The 18,797-nt window shown below is 38.6% G+C and overlaps 2 protein-coding genes across 4 annotated transcripts; one reads left to right on the top strand and one right to left on the bottom strand.

Moving 5' to 3' along the window:
- Positions 1–9,857: 9,857 nt before the first annotated feature.
- On the bottom strand, positions 9,858–17,275 carry LOC115058490 (low affinity immunoglobulin gamma Fc region receptor II-a-like). Of its 2 annotated transcripts, XM_029525823.1 has the most exons (6): positions 17,181–17,275; positions 16,292–16,387; positions 15,437–15,745; positions 15,076–15,342; positions 14,702–14,842; positions 9,858–14,609 (listed from the first exon to the last, which is right to left on the bottom strand). In XM_029525823.1, exons 1-6 carry the CDS (start codon positions 17,200–17,202, stop codon positions 14,572–14,574), a joined length of 873 nt encoding a protein of 290 aa, XP_029381683.1. In that variant the 5' UTR covers positions 17,203–17,275; the 3' UTR covers positions 9,858–14,571. The 2 variants fall into 2 exon arrangements, with proteins under 2 accessions (XP_029381683.1, XP_029381682.1); XM_029525822.1 differs by lacking the exon at positions 17,181–17,275 and having other exon boundaries at positions 16,292–16,566.
- Positions 11,836–14,012, top strand: LOC115058491 (CD276 antigen-like). Of its 2 annotated transcripts, none has more exons than XM_029525825.1 (5): positions 11,836–11,995; positions 12,264–12,620; positions 12,880–12,910; positions 13,020–13,144; positions 13,410–14,012. In XM_029525825.1, the coding sequence occupies exons 1-5, from the start codon at positions 11,932–11,934 to the stop codon at positions 13,508–13,510; spliced, it is 678 nt and encodes a 225-aa protein (XP_029381685.1). In that variant the 5' UTR covers positions 11,836–11,931; the 3' UTR covers positions 13,511–14,012. The 2 variants fall into 2 exon arrangements, with proteins under 2 accessions (XP_029381685.1, XP_029381684.1); XM_029525824.1 differs by having other exon boundaries at positions 12,877–12,910.
- Positions 17,276–18,797: the final 1,522 nt, after the last annotated feature.

Below are 18,797 nucleotides of genomic sequence, written 5' to 3'. Positions count from 1 at the left end.
TTCCACTACAGGAAAATAAATGTGCATGTTGGGTTTAAATAATGTGAGTTTAATTTACGGGAATATCTACATTTCTACACTCTGCTGCTTTAGGTCCTCTTGTTGCTCTTGTAAGCTAGATTATGAAATAAAAATGCAATAAAAGATGAATATTGATTGATATACTTTCCCCTCGTTTCCCTCCAGTTTATACTGCAGACTTCCTTAATGTGCTTTTTTCCATCTTCTCAACAAAAATGTTTATTAGTAAAATAAAGTTACATACTTTGTGTGGGAGGCGGGTTAAATAATGAAAAGAGCTCTTTTTGCACGAGCAGAGCTTCTGGACAAGTTGTGTATAGTTGTGTATACTCCTTTTACTATTTTCTGTGAATATTTCTATTCTATTTCCATTGAATTGACTTTATGGTCTTTAAAGTAGCTGAACAGCTGAAAGTTCCTGTGGGTTCCTTTAATAGTTGACAGTCTCCTAAAGGATGACACCTTGTGGTCACTAGTAGAAATAAATGTGGGATATTTATGAGGACACAATCCCCAGAGTCACAATTTATGTGTGCGCACACAGCATGGTTTATGTCTGTCCAGCTCAGATTAATTAAAGCGTCTTGCTTCATTAATTCCCCTGATATCTTGTTTCTTTCTGCACACATCCCCCTCATCCATCTGCTTCTCTTCCTCCGCTCCCTGATGCCCAGCGTTAACGCCCCTCCACCCTAACCCTGCCTCCTGTGGGGTTTTTTGGCCCGAGTGGTTCTGTTTGTCCAGATGCAAACTCATTCACGTTCTTTGTTTGTTTGCAGTGATAGGGCAGACATTTCTATTTGATTGCCCCGTCATTCTTAAGTCTCTATCTTGCTTTGTCTTCAATCTTTCTTCTCCCCCCTCCAGCTCCCCTTTCATTCCCCCAAAGTCCACTTTTCCTCAATCTGGGTCACTGCAGAAGAATGCACTCCCTCGCTTCCCTAAAAAAGGCAGATTCTTCATTTCTTTGACAGCTGTTTTCTCTATTATTCCCACAGAGCAGCAACCCAACGCCCACCTCCACCTAAAACACACTTCTCTTCACCTAGTTGTGCAGTTTTACAGCTTCATATTGATCCCGGAACAATATAAATCTTTGATGATTTTTTTAAACTGGGATTAGTTTTGACATGGAAACAGATTTACTGAATGGAAGCACTAAAAATGTTAGCATGATATGAAGGAACAAATATATGCCGTCCTCTGGTCATTCTTCAACATTCATCCCAGTCAGACATCCTGTTGAGAATTCAGATGTTCAGCCTGAATTGTAATGTTGCATTTCATCTGAGCTAAAAAAAAACCTATGACCTTTTTACAATCATTTTCACTCTCCCGTTTGTAAATTAGTTTCCTGTTTAAATCTCCACTAGATGGAGGTAGGAAACAGCATATCTCTCACTCAAGAATCAAGATCTGTATTATCACATGGTGCACCCACAGTGAAATGTTAATGTGTACAGCAACCCTGTGCACACCGTGCATGTAAGAGAAGAATGGAAATGTACATTTTTAAACAAATACAGAAAGCTGTTTAGTCAAGTTCATATTTTGACCAACACGAGATTATAAAGTATATATAACATATTTTTCTCTGTTTAAGTCTAATCCTTTCTTGGTTATAGTTCCAACAATGAGTGAGTTCCTGTTTAACATTTTCTGTTACATTACATGTGCTGCTCGTTTGTCACTTATTGGGGAGTTACACCCGTCAGACATAACATCATGACAACACAACATTATTATTATCTCCTAATCAGGTCACCTTTACGGGGCTGGGCAGGTGGCGAACTTTTTCATGTGTTATGTTGGAATATCTGATTTTATGCTTCTTACATGCTTTTATACTCTTTGATGATTATATTGTTTGAACCTAATGAACTACTCACGATGAAGTAAAGAGTGACATTTATATGAATAAAGAAAGTAACAACTTGTTGGGATGTCTGACCTCATGCTATTTACATATTTTGTACTGTTGATAATCAGGCTGTTTTAACCTAATGAATCACATATTGTTTTAATATCTGAGTTTATACCTCTTACATGTTTTTATACTTTTATTATGCTGTTTGGATTTAACTAACTACTTATGATAGAGTAAAGAGTGACACACACACAAACGAAGTAGCTACTGCACAATGTAATAAGGATAATATATCCTTTTTATGAAATATGTATATACTGTATATTATAATTGTGGCCTTTTTATTGCTGGATGAAGGAGAGACACTGGGGTTGTGGACTTTGTGGTTTGTGTCTGTTTTCCTTTCTCTTCCACAGAAAACAGCCACTAGGGGCCGATCGCAGGAAAGAAGTCAGAGAATATGAAGAGGACTACACACAAATACCTCATTTCCTTTGTGTAACCATAACATAACCCCAGCCAGGGAAAGAGAGAGCATCACACTTCGTGAACTGTTCAAATAAAATGTATGAAACTGAAGTGGACGTCTCAGAATATCGTTCATCAAACGAATGTGTGATGAACGATATTCACCTCTAGTGTCACCTCTAACTATTATTTACTAACTCACATTAACCTTCTTTACATCAGTATAAGTGTGCAGTGATTAAATAACAAACACACAAAGTTCATAACTTTATAACATTTCATAACAGTCAGTGACTCATCAGTAGTTCCACCCCCAAACCAGGAAACTGGTCCAAAGTGAAAGTAAATCTTCCGTCGATTTTTGTGAATTCGAGCTACTTCAGATTTTAACCAAATGGCAAATTTGAAATTCAGCTTCATCGTCCTGCTGATCTTTGTCTGTGTGTTAATACTAACAGTTAACTTCATTTACATTTGTTCGTCACAGATCGTTTCCGTGATCAGTCTGTCTCTAAATTATATTAAAATATAACATATTTTTCTCTGTTCAAGTCTAATCCTTTCTTGGTTATATTTCCAACAATGAGTGAGTTCCTGTTTAACATTTTCTGTTAAATTACATGTGCTGCTCGTTTGTCACTTATTGGGGAGTTACACCCGTCAGACATAACATGATGACAACACAACATTATTATTATCTCCTAATCAGGTCACCTTTACGGGGCTGGGCAGGTGGCGAACTTTTTCATGTGTTAGAAGGAGGAAAAATGGTCAAGTGTCACCTCTAACTATTATTCTCACATTAACCTTCTTTAAATCGATCAGTCAGTCAGTGTCTCATCAGTAGTTCCACCCCCAAACCAGGAAATAATGTAGAATGAAAGTAAAATGTTGAAGCTGAAAACACGTCTCTGTGAAAAGCTGGCTTGACTTTTCCGTCGATCTTTGTGAATTCGAGCTACTTCAGATTTTAACCAAATGGCAAATTTGAAATTCAGCTTCATTGTCCTGCTGATCTTCGTCTGTGAGGAGGCACAAACAGGTAAATTCATTTACATTCCTTCATCACAGATTGTTTCTGTGATCAGTCTGTCTCTGTCGCTTTGGTTTCATCTGATGAGTTTCTCCTAAATGTACTTTGTTTGAGTGGAGGAGATAAAACATGTACCATTATAGTTCTTATGTGATATTCAGACTTTGGAAAATGTGTGGAAGTATTTAAGCAGTTCCTCTGTCGGTGTGTTTTTCAGTTTATTCAACATGTCATGTAGAAAAATATCCTCATGTGACGCAAAGTCTGTTTTCTTCAGGAACATTTAAAGTGACCTTCCCAACTAACCAAGTCAGAGTATCAGCTGGTGAAGATGTGATCCTGAACTGTACAGTGGAACCAGACATTGACCTGACTAAGAAAACTGTGGAGTGGAAATACTTTGACACATCAACTAAAAAAGGGCTCCGGGTTCACGTGTTCAGAAATGGGGAGGATGAACCTGATTTACAGGACGACAAGTTTAAAAACAGGACCTTTCTGTTCCACGATCAGTTGAAGGAAGGAAACCTTTCACTGAAACTCCTCTCAGTAAACCTGAATGATGAAGGAAACTACACATGTATTGTTAATAAGTTGGACGGTTCAATCAGGAGAGGACAAATTCAGCTCATCGTCAGTAAGTACAGTCAATATAGTAACAAATCCAAAGAAATTATTTGTGTCACTGTCATTTTCTACACAACAGATTGTTCAGTCCATATCAAATGTGTTTTTGTTTGAACAGGATCAGAATGTGGGTTATTATTATTTGTTTTAGCTGCTGAAAACAAACTAAATACAGACGCTTCTGACTGAAATTAATTAGCTTTCAAACAGTTAAAGTCAGCTTCTATCAAAGGTTCTTTCTGTAATCAGTCATCTTATTTTTCCAACAGCCAGACAGGAACAAGAACAACAACAAAATGAGTGAGCAAATGATTTTCTCCTCTTTAAAATCCAGCTGAGTTCTGGTAATAATGAATAATAGATATTATTTTGGATGACAACAGAATAACACAACTTTTGACTCCTTCAGGTCCGGCCTTTCCAACGACCCTACCAAAGGCCCTCACTCTGTCCTCGCTGTCCTCGGCTCTGTCTTTGGTGTCCTCATCATCATTGCTGTCATTATTACAGGCCTGGTGTTGTATCTGAAATGTAAATGTAAGTTCCTCATTCTTCCTCACTGTGAATTTGCACTGAAAGTTTTCCTTCTCTTGCCATGAATGCTAAATGATGTCGTTTCTTGGATTGTTGAACGATGTTACTCTGATTAGACAGAACGAGGACGTTATCTAGACTTTCAGTTTGATCTCTAACCAGCTGGTTCCTCCTCATCTTTAAAATGTTTGGAGAGACACTTTAACAGGTCGACCACAGTTCACCATCACTGACATGAAACTGACAAATGACTCTTTTTGTTATTTAGCTCACAGGATGACAGCAGACGGACAACAATACGCTGCTCCACAGAACAAGTGGAATTGAATACTCGTCCTCAGGAACAAGTTCATGAAAATGACACTTGAATATTTAATTTTAGATCTGGTGCAGGATTATTTCTTTCTTTGGAATGAAAGACTCTGAACTGAAGATCAAATACAACTGTTACCATGAATTCAATACAATGTGGTGATGGTGTTTCTGATATAACATTAAGCTCTAACTTATATTCTGAATATGAACTAATTCTGTTTAGAGGCTTTATCGGGTGTTAAATCCCGTCAGAGCTGGCAGCTTTATTTCCCTGAGGTCAGCTCTCCCCCATCAACTACCTGGATCCCAGATCATTAACAGAGACTTTAAACATTCGTCTTATTGTTGAGTATTTGATTTGTAAATATTCTGCACACTTCTTTTGTATTCACTGTTTTATCAGATACTGTTCTGTTTATCAATCTATCTGCCTGTGAATAAATGCACCTTTTTTCTCCTTGGTCTCCTTTTTGGATCATTATTTTGTTCATATTCATTTAAAAACAGCTTCCAGTGAAAACAAATGTCAGTCAGATACATCTGGAGATTCAACAGATGCATTTAGACGTAAAAAGTCCAGAAGTTTGTTGGAAGCTGAATACTTAGTGACTTCAAAGTGATTCTACCATCAAACATCAACCAATCATCAGCTCTGATTTATTCTTTATCATTAAAATCTTTTTTATTCCATATTTTACTCTTTTGTGTGTAAAAGAGTTGTGTGCTTAAACTAAACTGGGGTAAAGAAAATGTCCACCAGATGGACGTAGAAATCAGTGTGTATACAAACATAAAGATTTTTAAAGAAATACAGAAAGCTGTTTAATGAATGCTGGATTTTAACCATCATAAGATCAAAAAGTCTATAAAAATATAAAGCTTTAAACCAGAATAACACATTTTTATGAACATAACACAGAATATATAAAAATAGAAGAGAATTTTGAAGTCAGATTCACATACAGTGCGTCAGCGTGGAAACAAGTCAGCCGATTCTCCATCAGCAGGAAAAGAGGTCACAAAGATGACGAGGCTCGTTCTCGCTCAGCTCGAGCTGCAGGAATAAAAACAGAAAGCACACAATGAGCCTTCATGAACGTGAAGAATTACAACTTCTCTCTGACTTTAGATCAGGTTCAGGTTCAGGTTCAGGTTCAGGGACTCTGACTGAGCCCTTTACATTCTGAGACTGTTTTCCATCAAACTGCATCTTAATGTCTTTGTTGACCATCATTTCAATATTTGTGAAAAGAACAACACAACAGCTGTTTGTAGGGGAAACACTGAACACTGATCTGATAGCCACACTGACCCTCAGCTGATATTTAACGAAAACGCCAATGAAATGTAAAATAAATCCAGACTTTCCTTTAAACACGAGCTAATCTGGGGAGGAAAGTAAGACAGGTTATACCTGCTGTCTCCTTTGGCCTCTTTCTTTCCTTTCCTTTTGACTCCATGATCTGTCAGGTGTGTTCAGGTAACACACCTGGAGCGGAGCCATCAGGACTGAACCATTTTACATAAGTAGGGGGGGTGAGAAACGTTTCCAAACAAACATATTGTTGTTACAGTACACTGTAACTTAATATATTTATTATAAGTCAATCGTTCATTTTGGTCAGTGTTATAATTTCATTAGGACACCTGTTGGTCAGCGGCCCCCAGAATCCTTCTCCCTTTTTGGCGCCCCAGTTGAGGACAGACAAGTTAAACGGCGGCAGTTGATGATGTGAATAGACATGTTCTGTGGTTTTCAGAAGAAGTCAAACCTTAACGTCCCTTTTTGTGGACTCTGACACAAACTGCCAGCAGCAGCAGGTTGAGGCTGATCAGAACGAAGCTGCACAGCAGCCTGGGCAGCAACACGACAGGAGAAGGAGTCCTCTGGTCATTCTTCAACATTCGTCCCAGTCAGACGTCCTGGCAGGAGCTGAGGTTGGTGTTATTTACTTCACATAACTCATGCAGACCTGTTGACCCTCATCTGGGTTTTAGCAGACCCAGATCATTCAGGGGAGCTCAGTACCTTCCAAATGGAGCATTTTGGAAAGCAGCAACAACGTGATATCATAAATGACAGAAGGAGCTTCAGGCTGCAAACATTCCTCAACAACTCTCATTTCTCTTTTCTCTTCTTTTCCATCACAAGTATTGTCCCAGTTTAAAAATACACACACATATCAAACATATCATTCTTTTTCTGTTTAGTACTTTTACAAATAACTTTTGTGTTATCAGCCTGAATTGTAATGTTGCATTTCATCTGAGCTAAAAAACCTATGACCTTTTTACCATCATGTCCTTCTAATCATTTTCACTCTCCCGTTTGTAAATTAGTTTCCTGTTTAAATCTCCACTAGATGGAGGCAGGAAACAGCATATCTCTCACTCAAGATTCAAGATCTGTATTATCACATGTGGTGATCAGGTCACCTTTACGGGGCTGGGCAGGTGGGGAACTTTTTGATGTGTTAGAAGGAGGAAAAATGGTCAAGTGTCACCTCTAACTATTATTTACTGACTCACATTAACCTTCTTTACATCAGTATAAGTGTGCTGTGATTAAATAACAAACGCACAAAGTTAATAACTTTATAGCACTTCACAACAGTCAGTGACTCATCATTAGTTCCACCCCCAAACCAGGAAATAATGTAGAATGAAAGTAAAATTTATAAGTTAAAGCTGAAAACACTTCTCTGTGAAAAGCTGCCTTGACTTTTCTGTCGATCTTTGTGAATTCGAGCTACTTCAGATTTTAACCAAATGGCAAATTTGAAATTCAGCTTCATCGTCCTGCTGATCTTTGTCTGTGTGTTAACACTAACAGGTAACTTCATTTACATTCCTTCAGCACAGATTTTTTCTGTGATCAGTCTGTCTCTGTCGCTTTGGTTTCATCTGATGAGTTTCTCCTAAATGTACTTTGTTTGAGTGGAGGAGATAAAACATGTACCATTATAGTTCTTATGTGATATTCAGACATTTGGAAAATGTGTGGAAGTATTTAAGCAGTTCCTCTGTCGGTGTGGTTTCAGTTTATTCAACATGTCATGTAGAAAAATATCCTCATGTGATGCAAAGTCTGTTTTCTTCAGGAGAATATAAAGTGACCGTCCCAACTAACCAAGTCAGAGTATCAGCTGGTGAAGATGTGATCCTGAACTGTGAAGTGGAACCAGACATTGACCTGACTAAGAAAACTGTGGAGTGGAAATACTTTGACACATCAACTAAAAAAGAGCTCTGGGTTCACATGTTCAGAAATGGAAAGGATGATCCTGATTCACAGGACGACAAGTTTAAAAAAAGGACCTTTCTGTTCCACGATAAGTTGAAGGAAGGAAACCTTTCACTGAAACTCCTCTCAGTAAACCTGAGTGATGAAGGAATCTACACATGTATTGTTAATAAGTTGGATGGTTCAATCAGGAGAGGACAAATTCAGCTCATCGTCAGTAAGTACAGTCAATATAGTAACAAATCCAATGAAATTATTTGTGTCACTGTCATTTTCTACACAACAGATTGTTCAGTCCATATCAAATGTGTTTTTGTTTGAACAGGATCAGAATGTGGGTTATTATTATTTGTTTTAGCTGCTGAAAACAAACTAAATACAGACGCTTCTGACTGAAATTAATCAGCTTTCAAACAGTTAAAGTCAGCTTCTATCAAAGGTTCTTTCTGTAATCAGTCATCTTATTTTTCCAGCAGCCAGAAAGAAACAAGAACAACAACAAAATGAGTGAGCAAATGATTTTCTACTCTTTAAAATCCAGCTGAGTTCTGTTAATAATGAATAATAGATATTATTTTGGATGACAACAGAATAACACAACTCTTGACTCCTTCAGGTCTGACTCTGACTCTAACGCTCTCCTCGGTGTCCTCGGCCTTGTCCTCAGCTCTGTCTCTGTCATCATCCTTGTTGTCATTATTACAGGCCTGGTGTGATATCTAAAATGTAAATGTAAGTTCCTCATTCTTCCTCACTGTGAATTTGCACTGAAAGTTTTCCTTCTCTTGCCATTAATGCTAAATGATGTCGTTTCTTGGATTGTTGAACGATGTTACTCTGATTAGACAGAACGAGGGTAGACTTTCAGTTTGATCTCTAACCAGCTGGTTCCTCCTCATCTTTAAAATGTTTGGAGAGACACTTTAACATGTCGACCACAGTTCACCATCACTGACATGAAACTGACAAATGACTCTTTTTGTTGTTCAGCTCGCAGGAGGAAAGCAGACGGACATCAATACGCTGCTCCACAGAACAAGTGGAATTGAATACTCGTCCTCAGGAACAAGTTAATGAACATGACACTTGAATATTTAATTCTAGATCTGGTGCAGGATTACTTATTTCTTTGGAATGAAAGGCTCTGAACTGAAGATCAAATACAACTGTTACCATGAATTCAATACAATGTGGTGATGGTGTTTCTGATATAACATTAAGCTGTAACTTATATTCTGAATATGAACTAATTCTGTTTAGAGGCTTTATCGGGTGTTAAATCCCGTCAGAGGATGGCAGCTTTATGGCAGCTTTATTTCCCTGAGGTCAGCTCTCCCACATCAACTACCTGGATCCCAGATCACTAACAGAGACTTTAAACATTCATCTTATTGTTGAGTATTTGATTTGTAAATATTCTGCACACTTCTTTTGTATTCACTGTTTTATCGGATACTGTTCTGTTTATCAATCTATCTGCCTGTGAATAAATGCACCTTTTTTCTCCTTGGTCTCCTTTTTGGATCATTATTTTGTTCATATTCATTTAAAAACAGCTTCCAGTGAAAACAAATGTCAGTCAGATACATCTGGAGATTCAACAGATGCATTTAGACGTAAAAAGTCCAGAAGTTTGTTGGAAGCTGAATACTTAGTGACTTCAAAGTGATTCTACCATCAAACATCAACCAGTCATCAGCTCTGATTTATTCTTTATCATTAAAATCTTTTTTATTCCATATTTTACTCTTTTGTGTGTAAAAGAGTTGTGTGCTTAAACTAAACTGGGGTAAAGAAAATGTCCACCAGATGGACATAGAAATCAGTGTGTATACAAACATAAAGATTTTTAAAGAAATACAGAAAGCTGTTTAATGAATGCTGGATTTTAACCATCATAAGATCAAAAAGTCTATAAAAATATAAAGCTTTAAACCAGAATAACACATTTTTATGAACATAACACAGAATATATAGAAATAGAAGAGAATTTTGAAGTCAGATTCACATACAGTGTGTCAGCGTGGAAACAAGTCAGCCGATTCTCCATCAGCAGGAAAAGAGGTCACAAAGATGACGAGGCTCGTTCTCGCTCAGCTCGAGCTGCAGGAATAAAAACAGAAAACACACAATGAGCCTTCATGAACGTGAAGAATTACAACTTCTCTCTGACTTTAGATCAGGTTCAGGTTCAGGGCCACCATCAGGGACTCTGACTGAGCCCTTTACATTCTGAGACTGTTTTCCATCAAACTGCATCTTAATGTCTTTGTTGACCATCATTTCAATATTTGTGAAAAGAACAACACAACAGCTGTTTGTAGGGGAAACACTGAACACTGATCTGATAGCCACACTGACCCTCAACTGATATTTAACGAAAACGCCAATGAAATGTAAAATAAATCCAGACTTTCCTTTAAAAACACGAGCTAATCTGGGGAGGAAAGTAAGACAGGTTATACCTGCTGTCTCCTTTGGCCTCTTTCTTTCCTTTCCTTTTGACTCCATGATCTGTCAGGTGTGTTCAGGTAACACACCTGGAGCGGAGCCATCAGGACTGAACCATTTTACATAAGTAGGGGGGGTGAGAAACGTTTCCAAACAAACATATTGTTGTTACAGTACACTGTAACTTAATATATTTATTAGAAGTCAATTGTTCATTTTGGTCAGTGTTATAATTTCATTAGGACCCCTGTTGGTCAGCGGCCCCCAGAATCCTTCTCCCTTTTTGGCGCCCCAGTTGAGGACAGACAAGTTAAACGGCGGCAGTTGATGATGTGAATAGACATGTTCTGTGGTTTTCAGAAGAAGTCAAACCTTAACGTCCCTTTTTGTGGACTCTGACACAAACTGCCAGCAGCAGCAGGTTGAGGCTGATCAGAACGAAGCTGCACAGCAGCCTGGGCAGCAACACGACAGGAGAAGGAGTCCTCTGGTCATTCTTCAACATTCGTCCCAGTCAGACGTCCTGGCAGCAGCTGAGGTTGGTGTTATTTACTTCACATAACTCATGCAGACCTGTTGACCCTCATCTGGGTTTTAGCAGACCCAGATCATTCAGGGGAGCTCAGTACCTTCCAAATGGAGCATTTTGGAAAGCAGCAACAACGTGATATCATAAATGACAGAAGGAGCTTCAGGCTGCAAACATTCCTCAACGACTCTCATTTCTCTTTTCTCTTCTTTTCCATCACAAGTATTGTCCCAGTTTAAAAATACACACACATATCAAACATATCATTCTTTTTCTGTTTAGTACTTTTACAAATAACTTTTGTGTTATCAGCCTGAATTGTAATGTTGCATTTCATCTGAGCTAAAAAAAACCTATGACCTTTTTACCATCATGTCCTTCTAATCATTTTCACTCTCCCGTTTGTAAATTAGTTTCCTGTTTAAATCTCCACTAGATGGAGGCAGGAAACAGCATATCTCTCACTCAAGATTCAAGATCTGTATTATCACATGTGGTGATCAGGTCACCTTTACGGGGCTGGGCAGGTGGGGAACTTTTTGATGTGTTAGAAGGAGGAAAAATGGTCAAGTGTCACCTCTAACTATTATTTACTAACTCACATTAACCTTCTTTACATCAGTATAAGTGTGCTGTGATTAAATAACAAACGCACAAAGTTAATGACTTTATAGCACTTCACAACAGTCAGTGACTCATCAGTAGCTCCACCCCCAAACCAGGAAATAATGTAGAATGAAAGTAAAATTTATAAGTTAAAGCTGCAAACACGTCTCTGTGAAAAGCCGGCTTGACTTTTCCGTCGATCTTTGTGAATTCGAGCTACTTCAGATTTTAACCAAATGGCAAATTTGAAATTCAGCTTCATCGTCCTGCTGATCTTTGTCTGTGTGTTAACACTAACAGGTAACTTCATTTACATTCCTTCATCACAGATTGTTTCTGTGATCAGTCTGTCTCTGTCGCTTTGGTGTCATCTGATGAGTTTCTCCTAAATGTACTTTGTTTGAGTGGAGGAGATAAAACATGTACCATTATAGTTCTTATGTGATATTCAGACTTTGGAAAATGTGTGGAAGTATTTAAGCAGTTCCTCTGTCGGTGTGGTTTCAGTTTATTCAACATGTCATGTAGAAAAATATCCTCATGTGATGCAAAGTCTGTTTTTCTTCAGGAGAATATAAAGTGACCTTCCCAACTAACCCAGTCAGAGTATCAGCTGGTGAAGATGTGATCCTGAACTGTGAAGTGGAACCCCCCTTTAACCTGACTGAGAAAACTGTGGAGTGGAAATACTTTAACACATCAAATGATGAGTTCCTTGTTCATGTGTTCAGAAATGAGAGGGATGATCCCTCTTCACAGGACGACAAGTTTAAAAACAGGACCTCTCTGTTCCACGATCAGTTGAAGGAAGGAAACCTTTCACTGAAACTCCTCTCAGTAAACCTGAATGATGAAGGAAACTACACATGTATTGTTAAAAAGTTGAACGGTTCAGACAGGAGAGGACAAATTCAGCTCTTCGTCAGTAAGTACAGTCAATATAGTAACAAATCCAAAGAAATTATTTGTGTCACTGTCATTTTCTACACAACAGATTGTTCAGTCCATATCAAATGTGTTTTTGTTTGAACAGGATCAGAATGTGGGTTATTATTATTTGTTTTAGCTGCTGAAAACAAACTAAATACAGACGCTTCTGACTGAAATTAATTAGCTTTCAAACAGTTAAAGTCAGCTTCTATCAAAGGTTCTTTCTGTAATCAGTCATCTTATTTTTCCAGCAGCCAGAAAGAAACCAGAACAACAACAAAATGAGTGAGCAAATAATTTTCTCCTCTTTAAAATCCAGCTGAGTTCTGTTAATAATGAATAATAGATATTATTTTGGATGACAACAGAATAACACAACTTTTGACTCCTTCAGGTCCGGCCTTTCCAACGACACTACCAAAGGCCCTCACTCTGTCCTCTGCATTGTCCTCAGCTCTGTCTCTGTCATCATCCTTGTTGTCATTATTACAGGCCCGGTGTTGTATAAAAAACGTAAATGTAAGTTTCTCATTCTTCCTCACTGTGAATTTGCACTGAAAGTTTTCCTTCTCTTGCCATGAATGCTAAATGATGTTGTTTCTTGGATTGTTGAACGATGTTACTCTGATTAGACAGAACGAGGACGTTATCTAGACTTTCAGTTTGATCTCTAACCAGCTGGTTCCTCCTCATCTTTAAAATGTTTGGAGAGACACTTTAACATGTCGACCACAGTTCACCATCACTGACATGAAACTGACAAATGAATCTTTTTGTTGTTCAGCTTGCAGGAGGAAAGCAGACAGACAAGAAGATGCTGCTCCAACAGAACGAGTGGAATTGAATATTCGTCCTCAGGAACAAATTAATGAACATGACAGTTGAATATTGGCAATTTTTCTCTGGGGATGTTACAAAAATGGAAAGTTTTTATGTTTGAAATCATTTTTAACATTGAATTAATGAATTTCATTTTAGATCTGGTGCAGGATTATTTATTTCTTTGGAATGAAAGACTCTGAACTGAAGATCAAATACAACTGTTACCATGAATTCAATACAATGTGGTGACGGTGTTTCTGATATAACATTAAGCTCTAACTTATATTCTGAATATGAACTGATTCTGTTTAGAGGCTTTATCGGGTGTTAAATCCCGTCAGAGCTGGCAGCTTTATTTCCCTGAGGTCAGCTCTCCCCCATCAACTACCTGGATCCCAGATCACTAACAGAGACTTTAAACATTCATCTTATTGTTGAGTATTTGATTTGTAAATATTCTGCACGCTTCTTTTGTATTCACTGGAGACAATTTCACAGCTTGGGATCTGTAAATTAAATCTGTTTATCAATCTATCTGCCTGTGAATAAATGCACCTTTTTTCTCCTTGGTCTCCTTTTTGGATCATTATTTAGTTCATATTCATTTAAAAACAGCTTCCAGTGAAAACAAATTTCAGTCAGATACATCTGGAGATTCAACAGATGCATTTAGACGTAAAAAGTGCAGAAGTTTGTTGGAAGCTGAATACTTAGTAACTTCAAAGTGATTCTACCATCAAACATCAACCAGTCATCAGCTCTGATTTATTCTTTATCATTAAAATCTTTTTTATTCCATATTTTACTCTTTTGTGTGTAAAAGAGTTGTGTGCTTAAACTAAACTGGGGTAAAGAAAATGTCCACCAGATGGACGTAGAAATCAGTGTGTATACAAACATAAAGATTTTTAAAGAAATACAGAAAGCTGTTTAATGAATGCTGGATTTTAACCATCATAAGATCAAAAAGTCTATAAAAATATAAAGCTTTAAACCAGAATAACACATTTTTATGAACATAACACAGAATATATAAAAATAGAAGAGAATTTTAAAGTCAGATTCACATACAGTGTGTCAGCGTGGAAACAAGTCAGCCGATTCTCCATCAGCAGGAAAAGAGGTCACAAAGATGACGAGGCTCGTTCTCGCTCAGCTCGAGCTGCAGGAATAAAAACAGAAAACACACAATGACTCTGTTGACCATCATTTCCATATTTGTGAAAAGAACAACACTTCCAGAAGAAGTCCAACCTTTACTCCACTTAATGTGGACTCTGACACAAACTGCCAGCAGCAGGAGGTTGAGGCTGATCAGCACGATGCTGCACAGCAGCCTGGGCAGCGACACGACGTGAGGAGAAGGAGATGGAGGAGGAGAAGAAGGAGTTCTGTCTGCATACATGATTAAAAACAAACATTAGATCTGAGTCAACTATCAGCCAGAGTTCCTGAAAAACGTCAGTGTGATTGATGGCTGACCTGTTTTCAGATGTAAAACCACCCTGTGTTGGTTTTTGGTGCTTTAAATCAAAGATGGATTGATCTTATGAATATCAACGCTGCTCTAATGTAAAATACTGGACCTTTTGTAATCATAGACTGGTAATTGTTAAGATGACACAAACCTCGTCTGGAGACTGTCAGCTTGCTCTCTGCTGACTGACCCTTTGTTGGGTGCTCACACTTGTAGAGACCTTCATCAGACATGGACACTGATGGTAAGGTCATGTTTCCTTTGGAGTGGCGGCCAATGAAAGCTCCATTTCTGAAGTAACTAGTCTGGAAATTAGAAGTGGGCGTATCTTGATCTTTTTCTTTGTAGAGGCAGAGAAAGGTCACTGGATCTCCCTCCATCACAGGAAGAGAGGGACTCTGCAGAATCACACCTTTATCTGGAAAACAAAAAGCTGTTTTAGTGAATCAAAGCTAAAAAGACAACATTCAGTTAATTTCCAACAAAGCCAGCTGTGACTAGAACAATTTTACCGATAACTCTGATGTGGATGGCGTTGCTACGTTCTCCACGGTCAGACTGGCACCAGTACGCCCCAGTGTCTGATGGGAAGGTATCCTCGGTGCTGCAGGACAAATGTTGTGACTTCCAGATTTCGCTGCACGGCTGAAGAACCCGAATAGAAGTGTTTCTCATCACTCTCCAGCCAGTGGAGTCTTCTGGGACATGGCAGGTCAGAATGATGGTTTCGTACTTAAAGAACTGAAGTTTGTTGGGATGGATGTTCAGCGTGGCCGTTGATGGTTCAGCCAGTGAGTAAAAAAATGAGTCGCAGCTTGTCACTGATGCAGAGAGAAGACAGCTGGATCAGCAATTATCTCACAAATTACGAGAAAAAAAGAATGATCATTTCTAAGGTTGCACCTGATGAATGAAGCTAAGCACATTCACTTCAGGAAGATTTACCAGATCATTTTTTTAACACCGAGCTGAAATGGCTGCAGTGATGTGAAAAAAAAAGTTTCCATTATGTTGTGGTTAATATACTGAAGCTGCTGCAGCGCTCAACAAGCACAGCATGAGCACAAAACTGAAGGCTTCATGCTCATTACAGGCTTTATATGTTCATGAAGATATGAGATAGTCACCCTTTAAAGGGAAATAAATCTTTAGCTGTGAGCAGCAAATGCATTCATTCCAATTGTTAATTCGGATTATTACATTATAATAATTACATTAAATCTGAATTTCACAGAAGGAAGGAAATGACAGAAAGCAGGAGAAAATAGAATATATATATATACTGTATATATATATATATATATATATATATATATATACAGTATATATAATATATATATAAAAGAAATATAAGTAAAAGTTCTTACAAAGCATCAGACAGACTGAAGCGATCCCCATTCTTCTGCTAATGTCCGTGTTCCTCCACTTGGTGCTTTCTTTAACTGTAACTGTCTCACCACATCCTGATTTTATAGAACAAACACCCACAGCGAGCTTCAACACTTGTTCCATTTAAAAGCACCTCACATGAAGTCCTAAAACAATGTGACTAAAGCAACAAAGCACTTTTCAATTATCGGAGTTAATATAAGAAGTGTGCTGCAGTTTCAGATGATCTTCTACTTTATGTCACTGATCACCTTCCTACTCATTTCCCATTGCTGCTTCTACTGAGCTCAACCTGCACAGAAGTGACCAAAGAAAACACAAAGATAAGTTCCTCACATATTAGGGATGTGAGACAGTGGCGCTTTAAAGGGGAATAAATCGTTGGCTCTGATCAGTCGTGTGAAGTGATTTACATTCTTCATGTTTGTCTTCTTGCTCTTCACTCGAACTAAAACACAGATCAGTGTGGCCCACATCCTGACTTTACTGAAGAACCCCCCCCAAAAAAGTCAAATCACTTGATTTCATCTTTATAAAATAAGATGGAGCAACATTAACTAAAGTAAATCTTTTTTAAAGTTATTTAGTTTATATAAGAAATGTGTTGCAGTTTGTTGACGATCTTCTACTTTACGGCTGAGCCTAATTCATCACTTTCCTACAGTATTCCTGAAAGCTCGATAAGTTGCACCTCAAAAATTACAAGTACAAAAACAGGAAGTGACACTGCACCCTTTTTCATTATGTGCATAACTTCAGTCCCGGCAAAACCTGAGTTTCCTGCTATCACTGACACACCGGACACAAAGAGTTTACAATTAATGCAAACGGCTGACACATAACTTGAGGTAAAGTTCTTGCACATACTTGTTGATGTTTTCAAAGTCATTCACATCGAGAGCAGGTTTTCTGTATGTGTGCAGGAGAGAATGAAAGTAAAGCAACAGAAGCTTTGAAAGCTGCTCAAGCTGATCTTTTTCTGTCGTCAGTGTTTCTTAGTTTACAAATGGGGAGACCCACTTTCACCTTCCTGCTGCTGCTGCTTTGCTGTGTGGTGACAGTTGCAGGTAAACTCTTTTATATTTCTAAATCCTAGATTGTTTCTGCTTCATGTGGTGGATCAGTGGCTTCGTCTTTAACCAGTGTGAGACAGTGTGAGAGCTCTACTGCATTATTGTTATTATTATCAGCAATGCATCGAAGGTCAAGTCACCAACACTGCAGGGTTAAGAGTCGACATCCTTTGCTGACATTTGGGTTGTTAAAGCACAATAAACAGGATGAACAACAAAAGGTAAACCCCCTCCCCCTTTATAACTCAGTTAACTGAACATGTAGAAAAAGGCTGCCATGTCCTGAAAGTCTGACCTCTGAAACACATCACCTGATGAAAAGCTCCAGGTGTGGATGAGAAGTTTACAAACAGAGCCTCTCTGTTCCACCATGAGATGATGGTCGGTGCAGCCGCCTCTGACTGGAATTGATCCTGTATGAAATATTTTCTGGGTGATTTATCATGTATTTGAATTTTTCAGCAGCCCATCAGGAGGTGAAAAAGCCAAGTGAGTAAATTAAAAAAAACTAAACTAAGAGAATATTTCATATTATCTTGGATGACAACAAAACAACACAACTCTGGACTCCCTCAGGTCCATGGATGAGCCCGACTCTTCCTCCGAGCACTGGCCCGAACTACGGCCCCGTCTTTGGCCTCCTAGTTGGCACCATTGGGATTATCGCCATCGTGGTGTGGTTTAAGTGCCGAAGATGTAAATGTAAGTTGGAATTTAAAGTTTTTATTCCATCGCCACGAATGCTAAATGACGTAGTGTGACTGATTAGACAGAAGAAGGAAGTGATGTAGGCTCTCTAAGCAGCGGCTTCCTCGTCATCTTTGTGCCGCAACTTTCTCCAGCTAAACAAAAACAAAACTGAGGTCACAGTCTTTGGAGCCAAAGAGAAACCATTTCAATCTACACGCCTGAAAACACCAACCAGGCCAGAAATCTGGGTGAAATGTGGAAAAACACATTACGGCATAACAAAGTCAGCCAGACTATATGGAGGTTCTCAGCAGGACCTGGAAAAACTACTCCATGCATTCATCTTTACAGGTTAGTCTGCTGCTCCGGTCCTCACTAAGACCAAAGAACTGGACCACATCAGCCCAGCTCTGAGGCCGAACCCTAACCCTGAGACTTTAAAGTTCTGATGCTGGTCTGTAGAGTGCAGCAGTGACCTCCTGACCCAGTAAGAACCCTCAGACCCCTCAGGTCATCTTGATCTGGGTTTTTAATCAGTCTCCAGAGTCAGAACCAGACATGGAGGAGCTGCATTCAGCTTCTACGCTCCACATGTCTGGAACAAACTCCCAGAAAGCCTCCGATCAGCTGAAACACTTGGTGTTTTTAAATCCAGGTTGAAGGCACCTATTTTCAGCTGCATTTGAATAAAGCTACAAATCTACTGCTACTTTTAAGCCTG

This window comes from Echeneis naucrates, chromosome 18 (assembly GCF_900963305.1).
Source record: "Echeneis naucrates chromosome 18, fEcheNa1.1, whole genome shotgun sequence".
In the NCBI taxonomy this organism is placed as follows: Eukaryota; Metazoa; Chordata; class Actinopteri; order Carangiformes; family Echeneidae; genus Echeneis; species Echeneis naucrates.
Note: the sequence above shows the minus strand (reverse complement) of the source record. Positions and strands in the feature narration are given on the sequence as shown.

What these genes read in the sequence shown, in the direction of transcription:
- LOC115058491 (XM_029525824.1), top strand. Translation starts at nt 11,932, where the DNA reads ATGGCAAATTTGAAATTCAGCTTCATCGTCCTGCTGATCTTTGTCTGT. An exon ending in CTGTGTGTTAACACTAACAG is followed by an intron (nt 11,996 to 12,263) that starts GTAACTTCATTT and finishes GTTTTTCTTCAG; the next exon opens with GAGAATATAAAGTGACCTTC. An exon ending in CCAGAACAACAACAAAATGA is followed by an intron (nt 12,911 to 13,019) that starts GTGAGCAAATAA and finishes TGACTCCTTCAG; the next exon opens with GTCCGGCCTTTCCAACGACA.
- LOC115058490 (XM_029525822.1), bottom strand. Translation starts at nt 16,436, where the DNA reads ATGGAACAAGTGTTGAAGCTCGCTGTGGGTGTTTGTTCTATAAAATCA. An exon ending in TTCAGTCTGTCTGATGCTTT is followed by an intron (nt 15,746 to 16,291) that starts GTAAGAACTTTT and finishes TCTCTGCATCAG; the next exon opens with TGACAAGCTGCGACTCATTT. An exon ending in GCTGACAGTCTCCAGACGAG is followed by an intron (nt 14,843 to 15,075) that starts GTTTGTGTCATC and finishes TCATGTATGCAG; the next exon opens with ACAGAACTCCTTCTTCTCCT.